Source organism: Oryx dammah, unplaced genomic scaffold, assembly GCF_014754425.2.
Source record: "Oryx dammah isolate SB20612 unplaced genomic scaffold, SCBI_Odam_1.1 HiC_scaffold_27, whole genome shotgun sequence".
Lineage (NCBI taxonomy): Eukaryota > Metazoa > Chordata > Mammalia > Artiodactyla > Bovidae > Oryx > Oryx dammah.
In genome coordinates this window covers 11,197,087-11,221,185 of record NW_024070211.1, presented here as the reverse complement: position 1 = coordinate 11,221,185, position 24,099 = coordinate 11,197,087, and the positions used below count along the sequence as shown (strand labels likewise).

At 38.7% G+C, this 24,099-nt stretch overlaps 1 protein-coding gene across 7 annotated transcripts; it reads left to right on the top strand.

The window, feature by feature from the left end:
• On the top strand, positions 1–24,050 carry TAF12 (TATA-box binding protein associated factor 12). 7 transcript variants are annotated; one of them, XM_040229834.1, is made up of 8 exons: positions 20–205; positions 4,552–4,673; positions 11,560–11,644; positions 12,333–12,584; positions 14,250–14,327; positions 18,196–18,310; positions 21,709–21,797; positions 23,560–23,838. In XM_040229834.1, the coding sequence occupies exons 3-8, from the start codon at positions 11,573–11,575 to the stop codon at positions 23,593–23,595; spliced, it is 642 nt and encodes a 213-aa protein (XP_040085768.1). In that variant the 5' UTR covers positions 20–205; positions 4,552–4,673; positions 11,560–11,572; the 3' UTR covers positions 23,596–23,838. The 7 variants fall into 7 exon arrangements, with proteins under 7 accessions (XP_040085771.1, XP_040085772.1, XP_040085774.1 ...); XM_040229838.1 differs by lacking the exon at positions 11,560–11,644 and having other exon boundaries at positions 13–205; positions 23,560–24,050; XM_040229833.1 differs by lacking the exon at positions 4,552–4,673 and having other exon boundaries at positions 23,560–24,050.
• The last annotated feature ends 49 nt before the right edge of the window (positions 24,051–24,099 follow it).

Here is a 24,099-nt window from a genome sequence, read left to right as displayed (position 1 = left end):
CCGCGCGTTTCCGGGTTGGAGGCGGGGAGCGGTGCCGGAAGTACTCGGGGAGGGCCGAGCAGTCGGACAGGCTGCTGAGACGAACGCTTCACTGGGGCAGTCTCCGCATATCATGGGGAGATAGACGCTGCTGCCTGTGAGTCTTGGGCCCTGGCAGTTGAGGAAGAAGAGCGGGAAGAAGGAGTCAGGACCCAGACCCACAGTGGTCAGTATTTGAAGAGCCAGGTTGTGGAGGAGACGGGGTTGTGTGAGGAATCAGGCTCTTGGGACGGGACTGAGGGGCTCGGGGCTCGGAGAAGATACGGCTGTGGGGACCTGGGCTCCAGACGGGACATAGGGAAAGGGAACGGATGTGAGTTACCCGGCATCCGAGGGAAAGCGGGCTGAGAGGGCCAGACAGGATTGTGAGGACCCACGCTCCTTAGAGGAGAGGGTCGGAAGAGAACGGGGCGTGAAGACACGGTCTCCTAAGAGGTAAAAGCGGAGCTGTAAGGACTTGGGCTGCTGAGCGATAGAAGCAGGACATTGAAGACCCATGCTTCTAAGGAAGGATTCAGAAACGGGGCAGCGAAGACTTCGGTTCCTGAGAGACAGGAGTAGTAAGAGGACACGGGTTTGGGAAGAACAGGAGTGGGCAGTGAAGACGGACTTCTGTGGGGACGGGATCGGGGCTTGGAGACTCCGAAGTATCTGAGGGAACAGGGCTGTAAGGACCCGAACTCCTAAAAGCGAAGAGGATAAGGGGCCGTGGCTGTGAGGAAATGAGCCTCTTAGTAAAAGGGAGAGAGTTCGGAAAAGATACGGGGATCCACTTTTTCTCCTCGTAGTCTCTGAACCGAGAGTGGTAAAGGATGTATTCAGGGGAAGATAACGACTCCTTCGCGCTGCCTGCTTGACCTTTTGGCAGGCTTGTCTTGTGTCGGATGCAATCTAGGAAGCCCACTTGCAAGCATCTTCTTTTTCAGCTTCGTTCTGGTAAAGCACCTGGTGTCAAGTTGAAGCAGTTATATACTTATTAAGTGCTTTAAATCCCATTCTACTCAACTGAGCGCAGATCTCTGCATCTCAAAAAATGAGGATGGTGGAGATGAAAGGACCAGGAAAGATAATCTTTTTTAAAATTCATATTTTACATATAAGGAAGCTAAAATCCAAAAAAGATTAAGATTACAGTGAGGCCACGACTAATCATGATTTTGACACAGTACCCTGCTCTCCATAGCAGGTAGGAGATGCTTATGGTTAATATTCCTTGAAAATATATTTCCAGAATCTTTGCTCTAACTTCAAACTCAAGAGGGAAGTTTTACAGATTCTAATATTTTATTTTGAGTCTTCTTACTGTATTGACATTGATAAAATGAGTGTCACTTACATGTTAGGAAACCTTTAAATGAAGCCCCTTCCCCCTCAAAAATATAGTAAATAATTTAGAAAGTCAGGGATAAGTAAATTGTGTCCTTTATTTTTAACATAAATATTTAGTGAAGATGGCTGCTTTTAGATGAGGATGGTGGGGATGCTAGAACCAGTTACTTTCGTTCTTCAGTAATACCTTTTGCTGAAACTTAAGTTTACAGTCCTACAAGTTAAATATTGTTAATTCCATTGTACAGATATATGAAATCAGTGCAGGGAGTGAAGTGCCTCGCCTGAAATCATTTGCTACTAAGTGACTCAGCCCCAGTCAAATCCAGTTAATGTGTTTTTCTAATATTTTTTTCTGTTTTTCGGAGTGGATTCCTCACCATGTTTCAGTTTGCTCTTCAGCAAAATGGAATAGTTATACAAAGCCTAGCATTGAATAAAAGCTCTCCCTCCTCCTCGTCCAGACTCCTCTTAATATCAAGTACTGTAACTTATTAGGGTATTTAAGCAGTGTGCTTTTGAGGGGAACTAAATTCCTGTGTTTTAAAGAAGCACAGATATTCAAGATAGAAAAATGGGACCTGTATAGAACTATCCTCACAGTGGAGTAAGACACATTAATTTTAAATTTAGGAGGCTAAGAAAGACCAGTGTGAAGAACAAGGACTTAAATGGGAGTAACTACAGTTATTGTAATATGAATTAGATGATTGAGGAAACCAGAATAACTTAGTTCCCAGTGGGTTTGCCTATACTGTTTTCAAATGCCTATATTGAATGCAAGTGATCAAAACTTACACCAAATTATGAGGTAAAGCATGACCATACTGCCATTTCAAAATACCTGATGATTTATTTCATGATAGTTTACTCCTGAGTTATCATTCTCATCTACATTTGCAAATTGTATTATTTATTTCACTCATTTGTGGCTCTAGCATTGATTGAGTTATTAGAATAGGATTTCTAAGTAAGTATCTGATCAGAAAACCATTGTGTTAGAGCAGATATGAACATAGAACATATTACTTTTGACCCAAAGTACTTGAGAGGCAACACATCGGTAGTGTTGATAACCTGCTCTGTGAAACAAGTGTGTTGAAGACCAACTTTTAAATCTATACACATGGACTTAATTTTAAATCTTATACTACTTGTTAGAGCTGGAGGAGACTTTAGATTTTGCCTGGTCCTTTTCTAATTATAGGAGTAGAAACTCTGGGTAAAGGCAGCTCATATAACTCGGTGCCATAACTATGGTGGCACCTAGCCCAACTGACTTGCATCTTCCCTGTGTCAGAGTACCTTTCATCAGCCTCCTGCTGACCATTTGCCACAACTTTTTTTTTAATCCACTTTTCTTTTTTAAATGTAGTAATAAGAGTAATTATAGGATGCCACTAATACATAGCAGGATGGGTGAAACATTTTAGGCTTAATATCCTGACTTTTATAATTAAAATGTAAAAGAGGAGAGCATATATAATACACTAGCAAACATTTTAAATTGTACTTACCAGTGCCACACATTCTTCTAAGTGCTTTAGAGTACATAAACTCAGTGAATGGTCGCAGCAATCCCATGGGGTATACCTTATGATTAACTCCATTTTCTAGATGAGGAAATTGAGACATAAAGAAATTAGGTAACTTGCTCAAGGACATAAAGCTAATAAGTGGCAGAGTAGGTGATTGAACCCAGAAACTGCCACCAGAGTCCATCCCTTGACTGCTGTACTGTACTGCTTTCCTGCTAATTCAAAATTGCCTTAAAAAAAAAAAGCCTGAACAGGATCAAACTAGTCAAAAAACGAGTAGAAAAAAATCCCACATTTCTGTTGCTCTCAGATCTTACAGACTGCAGTAAAATGGATTCTTTGTGGTTTATTTAGGTTGGAAACCATGAGCTTGTTTAGATGCATCTAGAAACCAGTGAGAAGAGAAACAGTCAGGTAGAAAACTCAAATCATTAAGTCATGTACCACAGTGATAAGGCTTTTATGCCATCAGGCTGGTAGCCCCTTTCAGTTTGGGGTTTCTTGTTTGTTTGGATCTTAGTTCTCTGACCAGGGGTTAAACTTGTGTTCCCTGCAGTGGAAGCGTGGAGTTCTAATCACTGGACTGGCAAGGAATTCCCTACTTAGTATTTGTTTAAATAATAAATTCCTAAATATTTCAGAGGTAAAAGGATTTTAAAGCCAATCCAGGCACATGATTTCCACATAGTAGGGGCTAGTAAACAGTTTGCTATTATAATTGTTCTCCTCTCAAACTGTCCTACAGTGAATACCTCTGTTTTTAATCCATAGTACATTCCTACCTCTTGGCATGCTAAGAAAATGAGTTTGAGATTTGAGTAGCCCAAAAGCAACCATAGTACATTACATAATGGAATTCAGGTTATTTACGGTCACTTCATTCCATTGTGCTTGACCAGCGTCATCTACAGTTGAGCTAATGAAAGTTGTCAGTAAACAGATAATTTGGACCATTTTGATCACGTCGTGATTTTTTGAAATTTTATTTTAAAATTTACGCACAGTAAAATTCACTTTTCAGGTTACAGTTCTGTGAGTTGAAACAAGTGTGTACTGTCATGTAAGCACCATAACACTCAAGTTACATAACAGGTCCAGCACCCTCCAGATTTCCTTCATGCTGCTCTTTTGTAGTCAGACTTTCCCCAGTGTCAAACCCCTGGCAATCACTGATCTGTTCTCCATCCATGTATAGCTTTGCCTTTTCCGGACCCTTACAGGAAGTAGCCTTTGGAATGTTGCTTCTTTCATTTAGCTTAATGCACTGGAGATTGTCCATGTTCCTTGTATTAGTAGTTCTTCCTTTCTGTTGCTAAATTGTATTCCATTGTATGGATATACATAGTTCATTTATCCATTCTCCAGGTGAAAGATTGTTTTCAGTTTTTGGCAGTTATGGATAATGTTGCTATAAACATTCACATACTGAGTTTTGTGTAACTAAAAGTTTTCATTTGTCTCCGGTAAAAAGTTAGCAGTGGATTGCTGGGTTATATAGTAAGTATCCAATTTTATAATAAACTGCCAAACCATTTATCAAAGAGACTGTATGATTTTTACAGTCACGCCATAGATGTATGAGGGTTCCAGTTGCTCCAAATCCTCTCTAGCACTTGTCTGTTTTTAATTTTAATTATTTTAATAGGCGCTTGCTACTGCTCCTGCTGCTGCTAAGCCACTTCAGTTGTGTCCGACTCTGTGCAACCCCATAGATGGCAGCCCACCAGGCTCCTCTGTCCCCGGGATTCTCCAGGCAAGAATACTGGAGTGGGTTGCCATTTCCTTCTCCAAGTAGGTGCTTTCTGTTATCTCGTAGTGGCTTTGGAGCTTCCCAGGTGGCGCAGTGGTAAAGAATCCACCTGCCAATACAGGAGACACAAGAAACCCAGGTTCGATCCCTGGGTTGGGAAGGTCCCCTAGAGTAGGAAATGGCCACCCACTCCAGTATTCTTGCCTGGAAAATTGCATGGATGGAGGAACCTGGTGGCCTGTATAGTCTGTGGGGTCGCAACGAGTTGAACATGACTGAGCACATAGCAGCTTTATTTTGCATTTCCGTAATGAGTAATGATACTGAGTGTTTTTTCATGTGTTTATTTGCCATCTGTTTGTCTTTGGTGAAGGATCTGCTCAGATCTTTTGCCCATTTTTTAATTGAGTTGTTTTCTTATTGAATCTGGAGAGTCCTTTGTATATCCTGGATACAAATTGTTTGCAGATACATGATTTGTAAATATTTTTTCTTAGTCTGAAACTTGTCTTTATTTTCATTTGCAGAGCAGAAGTTTTACATTTTGATTAAGCCCATTTATCAATTTTTTCTTTTGTGGATTGTGCTTTTGGTGTTGTGTCTAAGAACTCTGCTTGACCCAAAGTTAGGGAGATTTTCTTCTATGTTTTCTAGAAGTTTTATAGTTTTACATTTTTATTTTTAAGTCTATGATCAGTTTTGAATATATTTTGTATAAGGTATGAGATAAAGGTCAAGATTAATTTTTGTTGCTACTGCTATATTTTTTGTTAGGTTTTAAAAACAGGGGTCAATATTACCTATTTCTTCAGAGGAAACAAACCAAACGGTAGTTTATTTTAATTTTTTATAGGTTACGTATGCACATATTACAGAATTTAGGGTATATAATGAAAGATCAGTCTCACATCTTGGTTCATGGCCACCCAGTTACTACCATTCCCCTATCCCCCTCAAGACAACCATCGCTATCAGTTTCTTATGTATCTTTCCAGGAATAATTTATACATTTATAATTATGTGTCTTTTAAAACAAGTGATAACAAATTATCCTCACTGTTCTGTACCTTGCATTTTCAATGTACAGTGTATCTTGCAGGTCAGTTCATGAACTTCCTTGCTTTTTAGAAACCAGTTTATTGAGACAGTCACATATTATACAATTCACCAATTTAAAGTATCCAATTCAGGGACTTCCCTGGTGGTCCAGTGGCTAAGATTCCATGTTCCCAATGCAGGGAGCGGGAGTTCATCACCTGGTTGGGAAACTAAGATTCCACATGCCATGGAGCACAGCCAAAAAAAGAAAAAGTATACACTTCAGTGTTTTGGTTTCTTTGTTTATTTGGTTGTACCGGGGATCTTTGATCTTCACTGTGGCATTCAAGATCTTTAGTTGAGGCAGGGTGGGTATTTTTTTTAAGTTGTGACATGTGGAATCTAGTTCCCTGAGCAGGGATTGAACCTGAGCCCTGGCGTCTTAGCTACTGGAGCACCAGGGAAGTCCCTAGTCCAGTGTTTTATGGTACATAGAGGGTTGTGCAACCATTACCACAATGTACTCTAGATTATTTTTGTCACTTCTAAAAGAAACTGCATAAACATTAGAAGTCAGTCCCTGTCTGTCTCCCCACTCCTCAGCTCTAGCAACCACTACAGTATAGATTGGTCTATTCTGGACATTTCATATAAATGGAATCATACAATATATAATCTTTTGTGACTGGTTTCTTTCACTTAGATAATATTTTCATGTCTCATTTTTTTTCAGTGTATTCCATTATATAGTTATATTCTAGTGAATTTAACTATCACTTTGATGGACATTTAGGTTGAAATTACATGTATGTATAGTATTCTATTCACATACAAGTTCATCTGTAATATAAATTGCTAAAAATAGAACCATGGGATCAAAACAATATATACTTTTCTTATTTTGATAGATATGTCCAAGTAGCTCTTTATAGAGACCTCTAACTAATTTTCATTCCCCCTGCTCCAGCAACTTATAAAATGATTATTTCTCCGTAAAATTTTCAAACACAGTATGTATACTAAAACTTTATCATCATTGCCAAATGGCAAATAAATAGTACCTTGTAGTTTTAATTTGTATTTTTATTATAAATGAGAATAAGGATCATTTCATTGTTTTAAGAACCATTTGAATTTCTCTTGCACTGTCATGTTTCTCCATGGTATTTATTTTGAATAGTTAGTTCTTACTGGTTTGCAGTTATTTTTTATATATAAAAGAAATTAGTCCTTTGATGCATCTTGCATATATTTTTGCTAGTTTGTCTTTTGTCCTTTAACTTCATTTGTTACATTTGTTGCCATGCAGACATTTTTATTTTTGTGTAATTGAACATATTAGTCTCTCTTATGGTTCCTGAGCTATAGCTCCTGAGCTTTCATTTCTTTAAAAGGATATTATTTACTCTTGAAAATACTGTTTTTCCAATTTTTAAAAATTGAGATAACTTAGATTTGTATAACATTGTAAAAGATAATACAGAGCACCCTTTGCACCACCAGTTTTCTCTACTGATAACATTTTGCAAACCTTGAGTAATATGACAATCAGGATATCAACATTGATACAACCAAACAATCTTATTCAGATTTGCCCAGTTTTACCTGTACTTGTTTGCTTATATGTATATATGTACTAAGTGCTACACAATTTCATCACTTTTTATAGGTTAATTTACCCATCATCACTATCAAGATATTGAACAGTTCCATCACAAGGGCTCTTCGTTGCCCCTTTATAGCCACATCTACCAACCACCCCCCCCCTCCCTGACAACCTCACAAAAATGTCCTCTGTTGGTAAAATTTTGTTATTTCAAAGATGTTATATAAATGGAACTATACAGTGTGTACTCTTTGAATTGGCTTTTGCTCAGCATAATTCTCTGGAAGTTCATCCAACTTGTGCATATCAGCAATTCATTCCTTTTTCTTGCTGAGTAGTATTCCATGGTGTGGATATACCACAGTTCGTTTAATGATTCCCCTATTAAAGGACATCTGAATTGACTGCAGTTTTTGATTATTGCATGTACGTCTCCTATGAGCATTCATGTACAGGTTTTGGTGTAAACATAAGTTTTCATTTTTCTACGATAAATGCCTAGGATTGCAGTTGCTGGGTCATGTAGTAGTTGCATGGTTTTTTGTTTTTGTTTTTCCGTATTCACTTTGTTGAGGTATAATTTTCATTCAATAAAATGTATACCTTGTAAGCATATAGTTCTGTGAGTTTTGATAAATGTAGTAGCTGTGTAAGCATTACCCCCATTTCACATATAGAAGGTTTACATCACCTTGAAAACTTCCACCCTGCCCTGCTGCAGTCAGTCTCTGCCTCATCTGTCATTAAAGACTTGTGTTTAGATCATTAGATATTAAAATTTCACATAAATGGGATCATAGTATGCATTATTTTGAGACTGGCTTTTTTTCCCACCAAAATATTTTGATTCATTCCTGTTTTCTGTATTAGTGATTTTTTTCTTTTTCCATTTTTAAATAAACTCTTAGAGCAGTTTCATTTATTTATTTAGGAAGTCCTACCCAGAGAAGGCAGCAATGGCACGCCACTCCAGTACTCTTACCTGGAAAATCCCATGGACAGAGGAGCCTGGTAGGCTGCAGTCCATGGGGTCGCTAAGAGTCGGACACGACTGAGCGACTTCATTTTCACTTTTCACTTTCATGCATTGGAGAAGGAAATGGCAACCCACTCCAGTGTTCTTGCCTGGAGAAATCCCAGGGACGGGGGAACCTGGTGGGCTGCCATCTATGGGGTTGCACAGAGTCGGACACGACTGAAGCGACTTAGCAGCAGCAGGAGGTCCTACCGGGATAGCAATTTTAGATTTATAGAAAAATTGAGAAAATAGTACAGAACTCCCATATACCCTGCACCCAGTTACTATAATAATGCACTTCATTATTAATATCTTACATTAGTATAGTATATTCGTTACAACTAATCACCAATTTTGATATGTCATTATTAGCTGAAGTCCATGGTTTATTCAGTTCTTAGTTTTTCCACTTACTGTCTTTTTAGGCTCCTCTGTGACAGTATATATTTAGATTTTTAAGAAATTGTTTTACAGAATGGCTATACCATTTATATTCCCACTAGCAATATGTGAGTGATCCAGTTTCTCTGCATCCTCATTAGCACTTGGTGTCACTATTTTTTATTTTAGTTATTTTGATAATTATGTAGTTATATCTCATTATAGTTTTAATTTGCCTTTCTTTAATGACTAATGTTGTTGATTGAATGACTTTCAATTTGCTTACTTGCTCTCTGCTTATCCTCCTTGGTGTAATGTCTGGTGTGACTTTTGTCCATTTTCCAGTTGAATTACTTTTTCTTTAAACTATTGAGTTTTGAGAGTTTATTTAATGCATTCTAGATACTAGTCTTTTGTTGGATCTATAGTTTTTAAATATTTTCTCCTAGTCTGTAGCTTGTCTTTCCATCTTTTCTAGATAGGCTTTCACTGAGGAAACTTTTAATATTTGATGAGGGCTAATTTATCAGTTTTCCCTTTTATTGATCATGCCTTTGGTGTCATGTCTGAGAATGCTTTGCCTAGCTAGAGCCCAAAAATGTTCTTTTTTTTTTTTTAATTTTGTAGTTATACATTTTACATATATTTGATCCACTTTGAGTTAATTTTTGTATAAAATGTAAAGTTTAGGTTTCAGAATATTCTTTAAAGATATTCTGATTGTAAAGTAAAATAAAAAATAAATAAATTTTTAAAAATAAATAAATAAAAGCCCCCCCCCAAAAGATATTCTATATTTTATCTGTGATTTGATATTTAAAATTTAAATATCTGATCCATCTGGAATGGAGGAGCATATGAAAGGGAAAATGTATAACACCCCCCAGTGCAAATTGGTCAACTATTTAAATTTTAAATATGAAACTAGATGTTTTCCAGATATACTCAGTCATACACCAGCATTTATTCAATAATATGTCTTTTCTCTATTGATACATGCTATGAACATGAGTATATAGCTTTGTGTGAGAACATAAGTTTTCTGTTTTCTGAGATAAATGCCTAGGAGTGTAATCTTTTACCTATTTGCGGGAGGGGTTAGTTTATTGTCCCTAATTGTGGCATAATTTAAAATGCACAGGTCTTAAATATTCAGTGTGATGAGCTTGACAGGGGTATAAGCCCTTGAAATCATCACCCACCCAGGTATGTTCTGGTGCTTTAAATTCAACCAAATAAAGGAACGGTCTAGGAGACTCAGAGCAGTGCCAGTCTGGAAATGGGTGTCTGGTTATCATCTGCTTTGTTTGTTTCGTTTTAATGGAAGAAGTAGCTCACTGACCCAGAATTTTTTAAAGTTAGAAGTATCGTTTGTTTCTCAGCAGAATCAGTGGGAATGGTAAATTTCAGTCTTCTCTAAGAAACTTTGATTTTTCTTACGTTACACAGATTCCACTTATTTCATTAAGGCAGTTTATTTTATTAGTAGCCATCAGAGCTATTCCTTAAGATTAATTTCTATATGATTATTCATATTTGGTACTGTGTAGATAGCTTTTTTTTTTAATCTCCAGCTTCTTTTTTTTTTAATATTTATTTATTTGGCTGCACCAGTTCTTAGTTGTGGCATGTACAGTCTCATTCCCCAACCAGGGTTCAAACCCATGCCCCTTGCATTGGAGCATGGAATCTTAGCCACTGGACCACCAGGGAAGTCCCTATCTCCAAGTTCTTAATATGGGAATTTCCATTATTCAGAAATACAAAAAAGTTCTTCCACTTACTTTGAGCAATACTCAGTGCTATTTGGGAAGTAAATCTGTTGAATGTTGTGGGAATGTTATTTGAGGACAGAGTATGTTCATACTGATAATCTTCAATAAAGCTTTATCATAGAACTTGCTCTGGGAAAATAATTTGTTTTTTATAACATTAGGAGTTATTACCATTTAACAACCTTTTCTTTTCCTGATTCTTTCTTTGGTAACATTTGTGAGTAAGGGAGAAGGAAGCATGGACCATGTGTTTTTTTTAAAAAAAGTAATCTTTATGTTATGCTACCCATCTCAGCCAACTCTTGGCCAACAAAGTTTCTCTTGATCATTTAACTAGTTGCTTTTATTAAGAGTAAACCAGCAGAAGATGATTTCTGCCATTAGAGAGTTAAACAATTTGTTGGAGAGGAGCTTAGCAATAGGAGCAAGAATAGAATAGATGAAGATATTCCTTTAGGTTGCTGCTGCTACTGCTAAGTCACTTCAGTCGTGTCCGACTCTGTGCGACCCCATAAATGGAAGCCCACCAGGCTCCCCTGTCCCTGGGATTCTCCAGGCAAGAACACTGGAGTGGGTTGCCATTTCCTTCTCCAGTGCATGAAAGTGAAAAGTGAAAGTGAAGTCACTCAGTTGTGTCTGACTCATAGCGACCCCATGGACTGCAACCTACCAGGCTTCTCCATCCATGGGATTTTCCAGGCAAGAGTACTGGAGTGGGGTGCCATTGCCTTCTCCATTTAGGTTGCTAAGCTTTATCAAGTTCTGAAAACTTTGCCATGATTCTTGCAGGTTCAAATTCTGTAATTTTGGCCAATAAAGTGTTTCAGATGCTGCTAGTTTATCCCTAACAGTAGAGCATTCATTTTTTTGGAAGAGAGTCTTAATGTTACTATTGTTATCATTAATTAATTTTAAAAGTTGTATATGAAAAAGTTGGAGATGTTTTTCTTGGTGCACAGTAGGAATAAGGAAATGTTTCTCTGCATCCAGTTTGCCTGCATCCTGGTCTTTGAAGACATGCAGGCCATGCAACTGAAATGATTCTGTGACAAGGGTGGTGCTTGACGCCAGTTATTCATTTACAGGTAGCTTTTGAAAATGGCTGCCTCTCATTTCTCCGGGCTCACAGCCGTTGCTGATGTAATTAAAGATCTAGACACTCAGATAGCTGTAAGTAAGCTCCTTGAGGTCACCGTGGGCAGAAATTCTTGAATGTGCTTCTGATCTTGATGACACCAAAGCTGAGGTCCACCGAGTCAACTTCATGGCTCTAAAATTTAGAAGTCTTGGCTATTCCAGGCTAGGGACTCTGCATGTATTTAAAGATTGCTAACACTCAGAGAAAATTTGCCCTTGATGACAGAGAAGAGCTTACTTTTAACAGTTGCTAAATTTATCGTGTTTATCAGGCCCTGGCATAGATTTAAGCATGTTTGAAATACTGAAATGAACTAATCTGTTTTTTGAAGTTTTGTGACTAAGTTTCAAGTATGTGATTGTGCCATGGTTTATTTGAATTTAGCCTTATTTGATGTTCAAAAATAATGCATGTACTACTTAACCAAGTATTCTGTTTTTACAAAGTCTTCAAAAATGTCTTACTCATTCTAGTTTATTTATGTACATAAGATTTCTCATTTAATTTCTTATTTCACTTGTGTGGACTATTTAGCTTTTCCAAAAGAGATGGTTTCTAAATATCAGGTGAGAGCAGTGAACATTCTTCATTCCATTTTGAATGTGCAGGTGTCAAATGAAGACCCTTCAAAGTCCAACAGACCTCATAGAATTTTACTTTTAAAACTCATCCTTTATTACATGCCTTTCCTGAATTAATTCTTTTGTTTTTCTTCTACAGTTGATTGGCCTTGGTCCTCATAGCTCCAAAAAGAAACAAGATCTCGATAAGCTCTATGAGCTGAAGTCCAAAGCAAGACAGATTATGAACCAGTTTGGTCCCTCAGCCCTAATCAACCTGTCCAATTTCTCATCAATAAAACCGGAACCAGCTAGCACCCCTCCACAAGGCTCCATGGCCAATAGCACTGCAGTGGTAAAGATCCCAGGCACTCCTGGGACAGGAGGGCGTCTCAGCCCTGAAAACAATCAGGTATCATCCTCTTTTTGTTCTCTGCTGGCACTTCTTATCTGTTCTTTAAAGCAGTGATACTTTGAGAGATGTCCATCTCAGATGTTGCCTCTTCCTCTCAGACTTCTTAAGTTCTTTATCGATGTATCATGTACATTTATCAATTTTTACTTTGTAGAATATATGTGTGTATACATATATATGTGTATATATGTATATATATATACATGCATGCATTAATACAATATCTTGTTTGACTTTTTTTTTTTCATTTTTTTTTTTTTCTTTTTCATCTCCAGTAGCGTGTTGGGCACCCACTGACCCTGACAGGTTTTAATATATATAAATATATGCTATATAATTGTTAAGCAAAATAAAATAGGTAAATAATTAATGGCTTCGTTATTCATTATTCCTGTAATAAAAGTACCCTTGCTTCCAGTCTTTTCTCCTTCTAGTTCATCTAGCTGCTACCATTATTCATTTTCTGCAATGATTCTATAATCTGACCCCCTCTTTTACCCATGATCCTGATTCTGTTCATCAGAGCCATAAAAAATAAGTATAATCTCTGACTTGGGCCTTGTAGGCTGAGTAGAACAGGATGAGGAGACAGTAGTTCAAGAGAATGAGGGAGGGACTAGCAACGGTGAATGGGAAGGGTTAGGCAGATAGGAGACTGATGATCATACTGAGTGTGGAGTTGGAGAAGAGCAGAAATTAAAATTGTATAGGTGGGATTACAGCAGAACGTACTGAGCCTATGTTAGTTTCCATTGGAACTTTTAGTCAATAAACAATCTTTGCAAATATTCAATGAGGCATTAAAATAACATCAAGTATCTTAGGGGGATTAACTTGACAGTAAGGGGACAAGAAAGGTAAGAAAGGGGGCAGACTGAGAGGAAGTCTGAGACTCTTACAGTAAGTCACGATATGTGGTAAAGAATTAAAAATAATGGTAGAATGGATAGATCTGAGACATTATTAACAAATATTTATTTTTAAAATTGTATTCTTTTTTCCTATTTCAATGTTATACAGGCTTTTCGTGAAATTTTAGAAAAAGAGAGAGTAAATAGTCCGTAATTCTACTACTACCCCAAAGTAACTGTGGTAAACATTTTAGTGTATTGATTCTTCTTTAGTGGCGTATACATGTGATATAATTTTTCCTTTATGAAAGAGGGGATCATAGTTGTACATACTTATACAAATATTCAGTTAAACAGACAGGAACACATGTTCCTAACCGTCGAGGAGCTTTTAGCTATTAAATCAGAAAACAAGGAAAGAAACCCAATGATGGAAGGGTACACAGGGTACGACAGAGGCCGAAGGAGGAGGTGGTTGCTTTTATCTGGGTAGCCTAGGAAAGCACAGAAAGAAGGCTCTGTGAGCTGGGCAGGTGGGAAGAAGGGTAGACGAGCTTGTCCAAAGGCAGCAGAGGAGCTATACAACTTGTGGTGGTCAGAAAATTGGTAATTAATACAGAGTTTCCTAAAACTGTTTGACAGATGTTGGCCTCTCCTCCATGCTGCTCTTTATGCCTTTCCCTAGACTGTTCTTGTCTCTAGAAAATAGTCTTCCAGTAGTAGCTCCAGGTAGGCCAGACTGAGAATTCTTTGGAAAGTAGAAATCAAACCCGGTAAATTGGCTGAAAACTATTCTCCCAATTAACTTTAGGTATTGACCAAGAAGAAGTTACAGGACTTAGTAAGAGAAGTGGATCCTAATGAGCAATTGGATGAAGATGTGGAGGAGGTAAGGTGGGACTGGGTACTCCAGAGACTGTGTCCCTGAGAAGTCGTACAGAATAGCCGTTAACAGCACAGACTCTAGAGGCAGACATATCTGAATTTGAGACAGCTCTGTGGGTGTGTTAGTGAAGCTTTCTGAAACTCAGCTTCCTCCTGTGTTGGTAAGGTATGACATTATTTATCTACAGGGTTATTCAGGGTTTTTGTGAGGGTCCGGTAGAATAACTTACACAAATCACCTTAGAGAAGGTTTAGCACTTATACCTAAAAACACTGCTATTTTTGCCTATCAGAAAGGGTGTAGTCTGCTGCCATAGGCAGTTACTTCAACAGTTTAAGTTGTTTCTTCTATTTCTTTTCTTTTTTAATTAATTTTTTTTTTTGCCCACACTGTTGGGGCCCGTGGGATTTTAGTTCCCTGACCAGGAATTGAACCCATGCCCATTGGAACCCATTGGAAGTGCTGAGCCTTAACCACTGGACCATCAGGGAAGTCCCCATTCCACTGAATTTCTGAGTAATATACTTAAACAGATATTCTCTGATTCATTAATTTTCTAATAGTTGTAAACTTACTGTTATGGTAGATGAGAATTTGTTAAACCACTCACATACGTGCCATACATGCTTTCCTTTCTCTCATTTTTCCAGTATCGTTTTGTCACAATTTTTGCATAGCCCAGAAATCAGTGTTTACATTATTCTGGCTATTTGTTTACTCGTCACCAGTGAGCCAAGTCATGCCTATGACTACCTTTCTTTTTTGGTATAACTTATCTTCTTGAAGTAGATAATTGACCCTTTTTAGTTACTTACTTTTCTTTGTGCCTTTTTTATTCAGCTTCCACTATTAGCCATCTTATACCCCATCAACATTATTTTCGGATGGAAAAATACTTGATTTGGGTTTTCTCCCTCTGGGAGAAACCTCCATCCTCTTCTAGTTTGATTTATTTTAATCCACTTATACAAACCCCTCCCCTTCCTTTTGCTCTTTTTCTGTTGGATGTCTTGTCTCCTAAATCCCACATCCTCTTTACTCCCTCATTTTGTCAGACTAGATTTTTTTTTTGTTACTTCCTACGAAAGGCTAGATGATAGGTAAAATGTTTGAAAATATCTGCAGTCTAACCTCTCACTTAATTTTTAGTTTGGCTGAATTTAGAATTCCATTTGGAAATTATTTTTTTCCTGTTAGTGATGAAGGCATTGCTCCATTGTCTTCTTAGACACTTGCATGCCTCAATTCAAAGATGATATTGTTTTGTGTTTTTTTTTTTCCTTTTCTGAGGAATATGTAATGATAGAGAAAGGAAATGCAAAAACAGTATAATTCCACTGTTACTTTTATGTTTTTTTTTTATCTGGAGGGAATATATTTGTCCTCACTATGTGAGTTTGGTTTTTTAGATAGCAGCTTTATTGAAATAAAATTCATGTGACACACAGTTCACGCATTTTAAATGTACACAGTTCATTGGTTTTTAGTATATTCACAGAATTGTACAGTTATCAACATAATCTTAGAACATTGTCATCACCCCTAAAAGGAGCAGTCACTTCATTTTCCCCCAACCCCCACAATCCTTGGCAACCACTAAACTACTTTCTGTCTCTGTAGATTTGTTTATTTTGGACATTTCAAATAATTGGAATCATATAATAATTGGTCTTATATGACTAGTATCTTTCACTTAACATAATGTTTTTTAAATTCATCCTGTTGTAACAAGTATCAATACTTCATTTTTTTTTTGACTGAATAATAATGATAGTCCATTGTATGGGTATGCCACGTTTTGTTTTTCCATTTATCAGTTGATGGACATTTGGATTATTTCCACTTTATGACTATTATCACTAATATTGCCATGAACATTCATGTACAGGTTTTTTGTTTTTTCTTTCCTTTCTTTTTTTGAAATCATGTACAATTTTTTCTGTGGGCATACGTTTTCATTTCTTTTGGATATATACCTAAGACTGAAATTGATGAGTCATATGGTAACTGTGTTTTTCCTTTGAGGAATTTCCTGTTTTTATAAAGTGTTCCATCCTTTGACATTTCCACCAGCTGTTATGAGGGTTCCATTTTTTTAATCTTAGTTTTTTGATAATTTCTTCTCTATTATTCTTTCTTTCTGGAATGACAGTTGTCCGTGTAACTTAGTAGTTCCATGGCTGTGAACAAGTTAGTCTCCACGAATCTTAGCATCTTCCTCTATAAACTTAGGGTAAAATCCATGCCCCATTTTTTTTCCACAGGATTATTATAATAGTAATAGTTGGATGTTGGATCTTCTGCATTGATCCTTAGTTTTGGGGGTTTTAAAAAAATCTTTTCTATTGTTCATTTCTTTACAATTCTAAGTTTTTCTTGCTGGAGAGATTTTCCTCAATTTATCATCAAATTTTAAATTTTTTTTTTTTTAATAAAAAATTTAATTTCCATGAACTTTTTCTTGTTGACTGTTTTTTTTTCCCGTAAGCCATTCTGTTCTTATTTTATGATTGTTAGGGTCATCTTCTATTTTTCTTTCTGAAGATATTAATTATGTTGTTTGACATTTTCTTCTTTTCCCTGTATTGTCTGTTTCTTCTGGATCCCCTAATCCCCCTTTTGTTTGTTTATTTTCTTTTTAGTGTTGGAGATTTTCTTCAGATGTCTAGTAATCCTGGTATGTGTTGGGAAAAGTCGCTTGGCTGCTTTTGAAGATGAGGATTAGAAGTCTGTTCTGTTAATAGACATCTAACAATTCTTCAGTTTTTAGTTCCATATCTCAGTCAAGTCTTCTCTGGTTAATGATAGCTCCAAATCCTGGATCTGCCAAATCAGTTCAGTTCTCATTGGTGTCCCCTCTACAGGCATTTGTGTTATACCTTCTGTCTGCTAGGTCAGTTCCCACTCTTTCTTTGTTACCTCTTTTCCAAAAATTTGCTGTAAAAGTTTATTGGAATCTCTTGCCCATGAAGGTTTTCTCTCTTTTTCTTTTTGTCTTTGTGGATTTATATGTTTCCCCACCCCCACCGTTTTCTTGTTTTATTGGGTTAGGGAAGGAGAGGTCATTTTTGGAGTTGACTTACCATGTTTAATCATTCAAAATCTTTCTTTTAGATAGTTTGGTTCCATAGGAAATATAGCAATATATTAATGGTCTAGCAGAAAAAGTAATGTTTATAACTACGGTTGTAATTTTATTTTTTTTTCCAGAGGAAGACATGAGGAAGGGATTCACTAATCAAAATTTCAGTTTTTTTTAATTGTAGATTTTTAACTTCAGAATTCTGATTTTGCTCTTTACATAGTCTACGAATAATGGATAATGAAGTGGAAAGAATCCAGGATTTGGACTTAGAACCTTGAGCTCGAATCCGGCTTCCGCTGCTTAGTAGTTAAGTGGCTATAAATAAGTTAGTCTCCATGAATCTTAGCATCCTCCTCTACAGAATTAGGATAAAATCTATGCCCCATTTTTTCCCCCATGGGATTATTATAAGGACTCGGTGAGATAATGGAAATAAAAATGCTTAAGAGAATATGAAGGATTTAATGAGAAAATGAGGATTTAATGATTCACTTTTATGTTCCTCGCTAATTCAGAAGAAGATATAGAGGGGGTAGGGCTTGGGCTGGTAGACTGCTGCTAGGTAGAAAGTACATAAAATGCATCCTCAGAAAGGTGTGAATTTCTCTCAACCTGGTTAACGAGTGGGTATGTTTCTCTTGTCCTCACTCCTCCTTACCTTCACTCAAATGCTGATTCCAGGCCTTGTAATAGAAAGTCTGACTAGATATGTGATTCAAGCAAATACAGCAACAGGAGCCTACCCTGCCATGCCATGGTTACTCTCCTCCATCGTTTTCCCCCCAGATGCTGCTGCAGATTGCTGATGATTTTATTGAGAGTGTGGTGACAGCTGCCTGCCAGCTTGCTCGGCATCGCAAGTCCAGCACCCTGGAGGTGAAAGATGTCCAGTTGCATCTAGGTATGCAGTCTTGTTTCTCCCTGAGGTATCCACACTGTTGCTCCTTCAGGAACCTTCCTGCCAGGATCAGACTTTAGGGCTCTGAGATTTATATATTCATTCAATAGTAACATGAAACAGGAAAGAGAAATCCATCCATGGTAGGGGAATGAGCCCTGCATTGGGTTTGCCACTTTCTAACTGTACCACCTTATCCTTTCCACTTAATTTCTCTTAAAGTCGATTTCCTCATTTGTGAAATAGGGATCATAATATCCTCCTTACAGGGTCATTGTGAGGATTATAGATATTGTTTGTAAAGTGACTGGCACAAAATAATGAGCTCAGTAAATGTAGCTATTCTATGTTCACCATTCATATAATGGTATTTTCCTTCCAGTTTTTAGTTTATTGAAGTATTTTTGCCAAGAACATTTTATCCCTAATGCACATATAATTTTGTATTGTGCTTTTCTACTTAATAGACACTAAATTTGAGCTTCGATTTTTCTGGGAGACACTAATCTAACATTGATAAACACAATCACTAGGAAATGAATAAGCCACCCCCATCCCTATCCCCTGCTGCATTGGTTGCAGTATGATCAAAAGAAAGGGAACAATCTGTGACTACAAAGTCAGGCCAAAAGAATGAGGCACAGTTATTAAGGGATTCAGTGCAGATCAGCCCATGACTGAAAGGCTTCCTTCTCGGTATTAGGGAGCTACTGCTCAGAAGGTGCTGGTACTGGGGGTGGAATAAATGACACACTTCTGGTTAACATTGCTGGTATTATTAGCAGAAGACTTTGCATCATACTTTCGCATCATACTTTGGCCACCTGATGCAAAGAATTGACTCATTGGAAAAGACCCTGATGCTGGGAAAGATTGAAGGCAGGAGGAGAAGGGGACGACAGAGGATGAGGTGGTTAGATGACATCACCGACTCAATGGACATGAGTTTGAGCAAGCTCCAGGAGTTGATGATGGACAGGGAAGCCTGGCATGCTGCAGTCCCTGGGGTCGAAAAGAGTCGGACATGACTGAGTGACTGAACTGAACGGAATAGCAGAAGACAGATATTTCGGTTACCTGTTATTGTATAACGAACATGGCAGAAACAGCATGGCTTTTGTTAGCTAGCCTCTGAAGACACACTGCATTGCATGTGCACGTGCTGAGTCACTTCAGTCGTGTCCAACTCTTTGTGACCCCATGGACTATAGCCTGCCAGGCTCCTCTGTCCATGGGATCCTCCAGGCATGAATACTGGAGTGGGTTGCCATTCCCTTCTCCAGATCTTCCTGACCCAGGGATCGAACCAGCATCTCTTACATCTCCTGCATTAGCAGGCAGGTGCTTTACCACTAGTGCCACCTGGGAAGCTGAATTCTGTTCTATGAGGCAATCACAAAGACCTGTCCGGGTTCAAGGGAAGGGATCACAGACTCCACTTCTTGATAGAAGACCTACTTTAAAACCACCACAACACAAACACATAGAGACCAAAAGTACAATGGTGGTTACCAGAGGCTAGGAGGATGGAGCAATGGAAGTTGTTGTTTAATGTGTACAGAGTTTAGGTTTGGATGGATGGGTGAAGAAGTTTTAGCGGTGGATAATGGTAATGGTTGTGTGAATGTGCTTACTGTCACTGAGCTGTACACTTAAAAATGGTTAAGTTTATGTGTGTTTTATCATACCCTCCCCCCAAAAATCCCACACAGTTTCTATTACTTTCAGAGTTTAACATTCCTGTTGGTAAAAGTATTTTGTATTTTGATTGTTGAAAATAAAATTGGAATGTCAGTTTCTTCATTAAGGGTAAGAAATAATTATCACAGACATGAATACTTGAAATTCTATATGACCAGAATAGCTTCTTGTCAAGGGGCCTAATGGAACCTGAATCATAAGGAAGATTGCTGGGAGGCATGGGATCAGAGCATGGGAAGTTAGGGCACCTGGTGTTAACCGTCTGGGTCAGCTGCGCACACCTCCCCTCCTCCTAGCCCTAGCAAGGATAAGTTTGCCAGTGGGGCTGTAAACCTTGATGGCTTTCTTTTGGACAGGCTGGGATGGATACTGCCAGTGTTTGCTTCTCACCCAGCCATTTCCTATACTTGAATGGTTAGATAACCTCACCTTCTGATTGACATGGTCTTCATTTCTTTATTTTTTTTTCCATTAAATATATTTATTTGTAGAGTATACATTCATACTAATTCATTATCTTTAGGTTTAAATGAATGTAAATATTCAGGGTTACTAAACTGAGTAATTTAGGTATCTTCTAACTAGTTGTACTTGAATATATATTAAATATTTACTCCTTTGAGTAGAGATTTATTCCCTAAATAATCTTATATGTGTGTTTTTTTTACATTTGATGTACTTAAAGTGCAGTACACTTTTATTTGTAGATTGAGGGGTCCATGTAGTTATGCCAGTTTCTGACAAGAGAGAATAACCAAATGTCTGCCCTCTGGTAACTTGGAGTAGCAGTCCTACTGGCATGGTCATCCAGTGGCAAAAGGTCATGGAGCTGTGGCGTGGACATACCTGTATCAGCATCTGTATTTCTGTGTGTTTATCTCAGGCTCTGGGATTGCAGTATGCCACTGAGGGCTCTCAACCACCCTATCAGGTGGTTATTTCTGTTGTTATTATTCAGTCACCAAATCGTGTTCAACTCTTTACTTCCCTCTGGATTGCAGCACACCAGGCCTCCCTGTCTTCCACCATCTCCTGGAGTCTGCCTAATTTCATGTCCATTGAATCAATGATGTCAACCAACCATCTCATCTTCTGTCGCCCTCTTCTCTTTCTGTCTTCAATCTTTCCCAGCATCAGGGTCTTTTCCGATGAGTAGGCTCTTCGCCTCAGGTGGCCAAAGTATTGAAGCTTCAGCTTCAGCATCAGTCTTTCCAATGAGTATTTCTGTTGTTACTACCATATAAAAGGTCAAGAAACCAAGACCCAACATTATAGTGCTCCACAGTGAAGCAGCAGAGCTAGGACCTGGCTCTTCACTCCAGATTGCTAAGAGTGCCTTTCCGTTCCTACTCCTCCTTTAGGTTTGAGAGGAGTTGCCTTGAGCATAAGAGTAAGATGATTGAAGAAACAAGTAACTTTCCTGAAAAGCTACATAGAAAACCTTAGGGCTTCACACTCAAAAATTTGACTCATTCACCTCCTTTTTCCTTGCAAGAAGGTCAAACAGTGTCCTCTAAAACCTTTAAGGCACCATATGCAGTTACCTATTTGGGTCCCATAGAGCTGCTCTTCAGAGTTACTGCTTATTAGTAGAGTGGATTGCCCAGGTTAGTCCTCCCTGACCCTTGTCTGAGAGTCACACTGCGCCCAGACACTCTCTTCCTGGTCCCCTTATCTCTGTGTGGGCTTCTTCCTTACAGAACGCCAGTGGAACATGTGGATCCCAGGGTTTGGCTCGGAAGAAATCCGACCCTACAAAAAAGCTTGCACCACAGAAGCTCACAAACAGGTGAGAAGCCTTCAGAGTCCCAGGGCTGCCACAGCTGATTCCTTGAGTTGTGTCTCAGAGAGAAGGCACACAGCTACCGTCTGCAGCTGGGAAATGACTGCAGTGCCATTTCCCCCAAATGTCAGAGAGGGCAGGAGGCAGCAAGGCTCCATGGTGCATCAGACATGTTTTTCCTTGGTACTTTGCTGTTCTCACGTGGGGTCTGTTGTTTCCCTCAACTTTGATGGGAGGAAAAACTGAGTGTCTGTGGGTGTTGCTTAAAGTTGTTGATTCTAGGTTCTTCTAACAGGGATGGAACTTGCCCCCACCACATCTCGTTAATGAAATTTTTCATTGTTGCTGATGTGAACATCATCCAGGACCCCCTGACTAAAGGGCAGTTTAAGGAAAGAAGTATGCTATACTTACGCCAGGAGGTAGCACCCAGGCTGCTCTGCCAGGCATTCTGGCCTCTGCCCCAGCTTAACCTTTGTTCTCTGTCCCTCTTACTGCAGAACTGAGGGGTCAGTAAGAGAATGTCTCCACTTTTGCTGGAGAACAAGCTGTCCCAGTCACTAGTCAGTCTCATAGCAATATTGGCCTCCATTTGACAAGTCTTAATTTAACTGGCTACTCTGATTTGAAAGTGGGCTCTTTGCAAGCTTTAGATGGCCACAGTTGGGCAGTTCTGACTGAGTATACCTTGCTTTTCCATAGCTTAGGATCTCTGGATGGGTATGTTTACAAAGTTCACAAAGGAAGCTCTATAAGAAGACTGCTAATAGCCTAAGTGCAATATTGTTCAGAAGGGAGTCCCTCAAGGCAGTGGACAGTCAATTTGGTTCTGCTATCAAATTGTCCGCTTTTAGCCCTATTTATTTATCAGTCAGCAAATATCAGTACCCCGCTCCAGTATTCTTCCCTGGAAAATCCCATTGATGGAGGAGCCTGGTGGGCTGCAGTCCATGGGGTCGGACACAACTAAGAGTCAGACACAACTGAGCGACTTCACTTTGACTCTTCACTTTCATGCATTGGAGAAGGAAATGGCAACCCACTCCAGTGTTCTTGCCTGGAGAATCCCAGGGACGGGGGAGCCTGGTGGGCTGCCGTCTATGGGGTCACACAGAGTCAGACACGACTGAAGCAACTTAGCAGCAGCAGCAGCAAATATAATGTTAAAACGATCTCTTAGTCAAAAAGAGTGAGCAAAGCAAGTCGTTAATTTGGCCAGTGGCTGGTAATAGGAAGATTTGAAACCCATGATCTGAATGTTGCCAGATGGGTTATGGTGGAAATTATTAGAGTCAGTTTCCTCCATTGCAGGTCATCAAGTGTGAAATATCAGCTCCCTTTGTGTGTTGGCAACAGGCTCAAAACAGAGGCCTCTTCCCTATTTTCTCCATCATCAGGAAAAGAGATTGGTGAGGGAGAGTAAGCGTAGAAAACACATATTTTGACAGCCTGTCCCTTTAAATCCCCAAAGGCAAGAAATGTCAGCTTCTGCTTTTAACTTTTTTTTTTTTTGCCATCCCGCTAGCGTAGGGCTCCTTGAGTCTTTTGGTCAATGAAATGGGTCTACTCGCCAATATAAACATCTCTTAGGGCCCCTCAGACTGCACTTTAATTAGAAGGAGTCTGCTGAGCTGCCCTGTGCCTGTAAGTTCCTGAGGACTCCAGCCTCAGGAGTGGCATAGACCATGCTGCCTGGTAACCACACATGGATTTCCTGGAAAGTTCCTCACTCTAACCTGTGTCATTGCTTATTTCTCTCTCTTTTCAGAGAATGGCATTGATCCGGAAAACAACCAAGAAATAACGCACGGAAAGCTCAGGGGATGGACAGCAATGTATTCAGAGATACTTGAGCTGAGACCTCAGCCATCTCATCCTTGGATTTTTTTTTTTTTAATGCTTTACAGAGAAGCATATATTTTTTATTAACAGTGCAGCAATATCTATAATGACTGAGAGGATCTGCCAAAAGAATAAAGCCTCCTACCCCAACTTCCAGTCCTTGTTCCCTGCCGTCTCAAAGAAGAGCAGTGTATCTTCCAGAGAAGATTTTATTTGTGGTTTATTATGTAAGTGATTGAATAGGGGACAAAGCATTATGGTCTTGTTTGGTGAGAGAGTATTAATATTAGCAGGATTTGTAGAGGTTTCTGTTCCCTTATCCCTCTCCCTTCTCCCTGTACTTTGTAATGTCAGTGTTTATATGAATATGACTTTCATTTGCTTTTCCAGAATAAAGAAGTTATTAATCGAAAGAAACAGGGTACATGGCTTACAGCCTTTGAAATGCCAGAGAAGGATGAGCAAG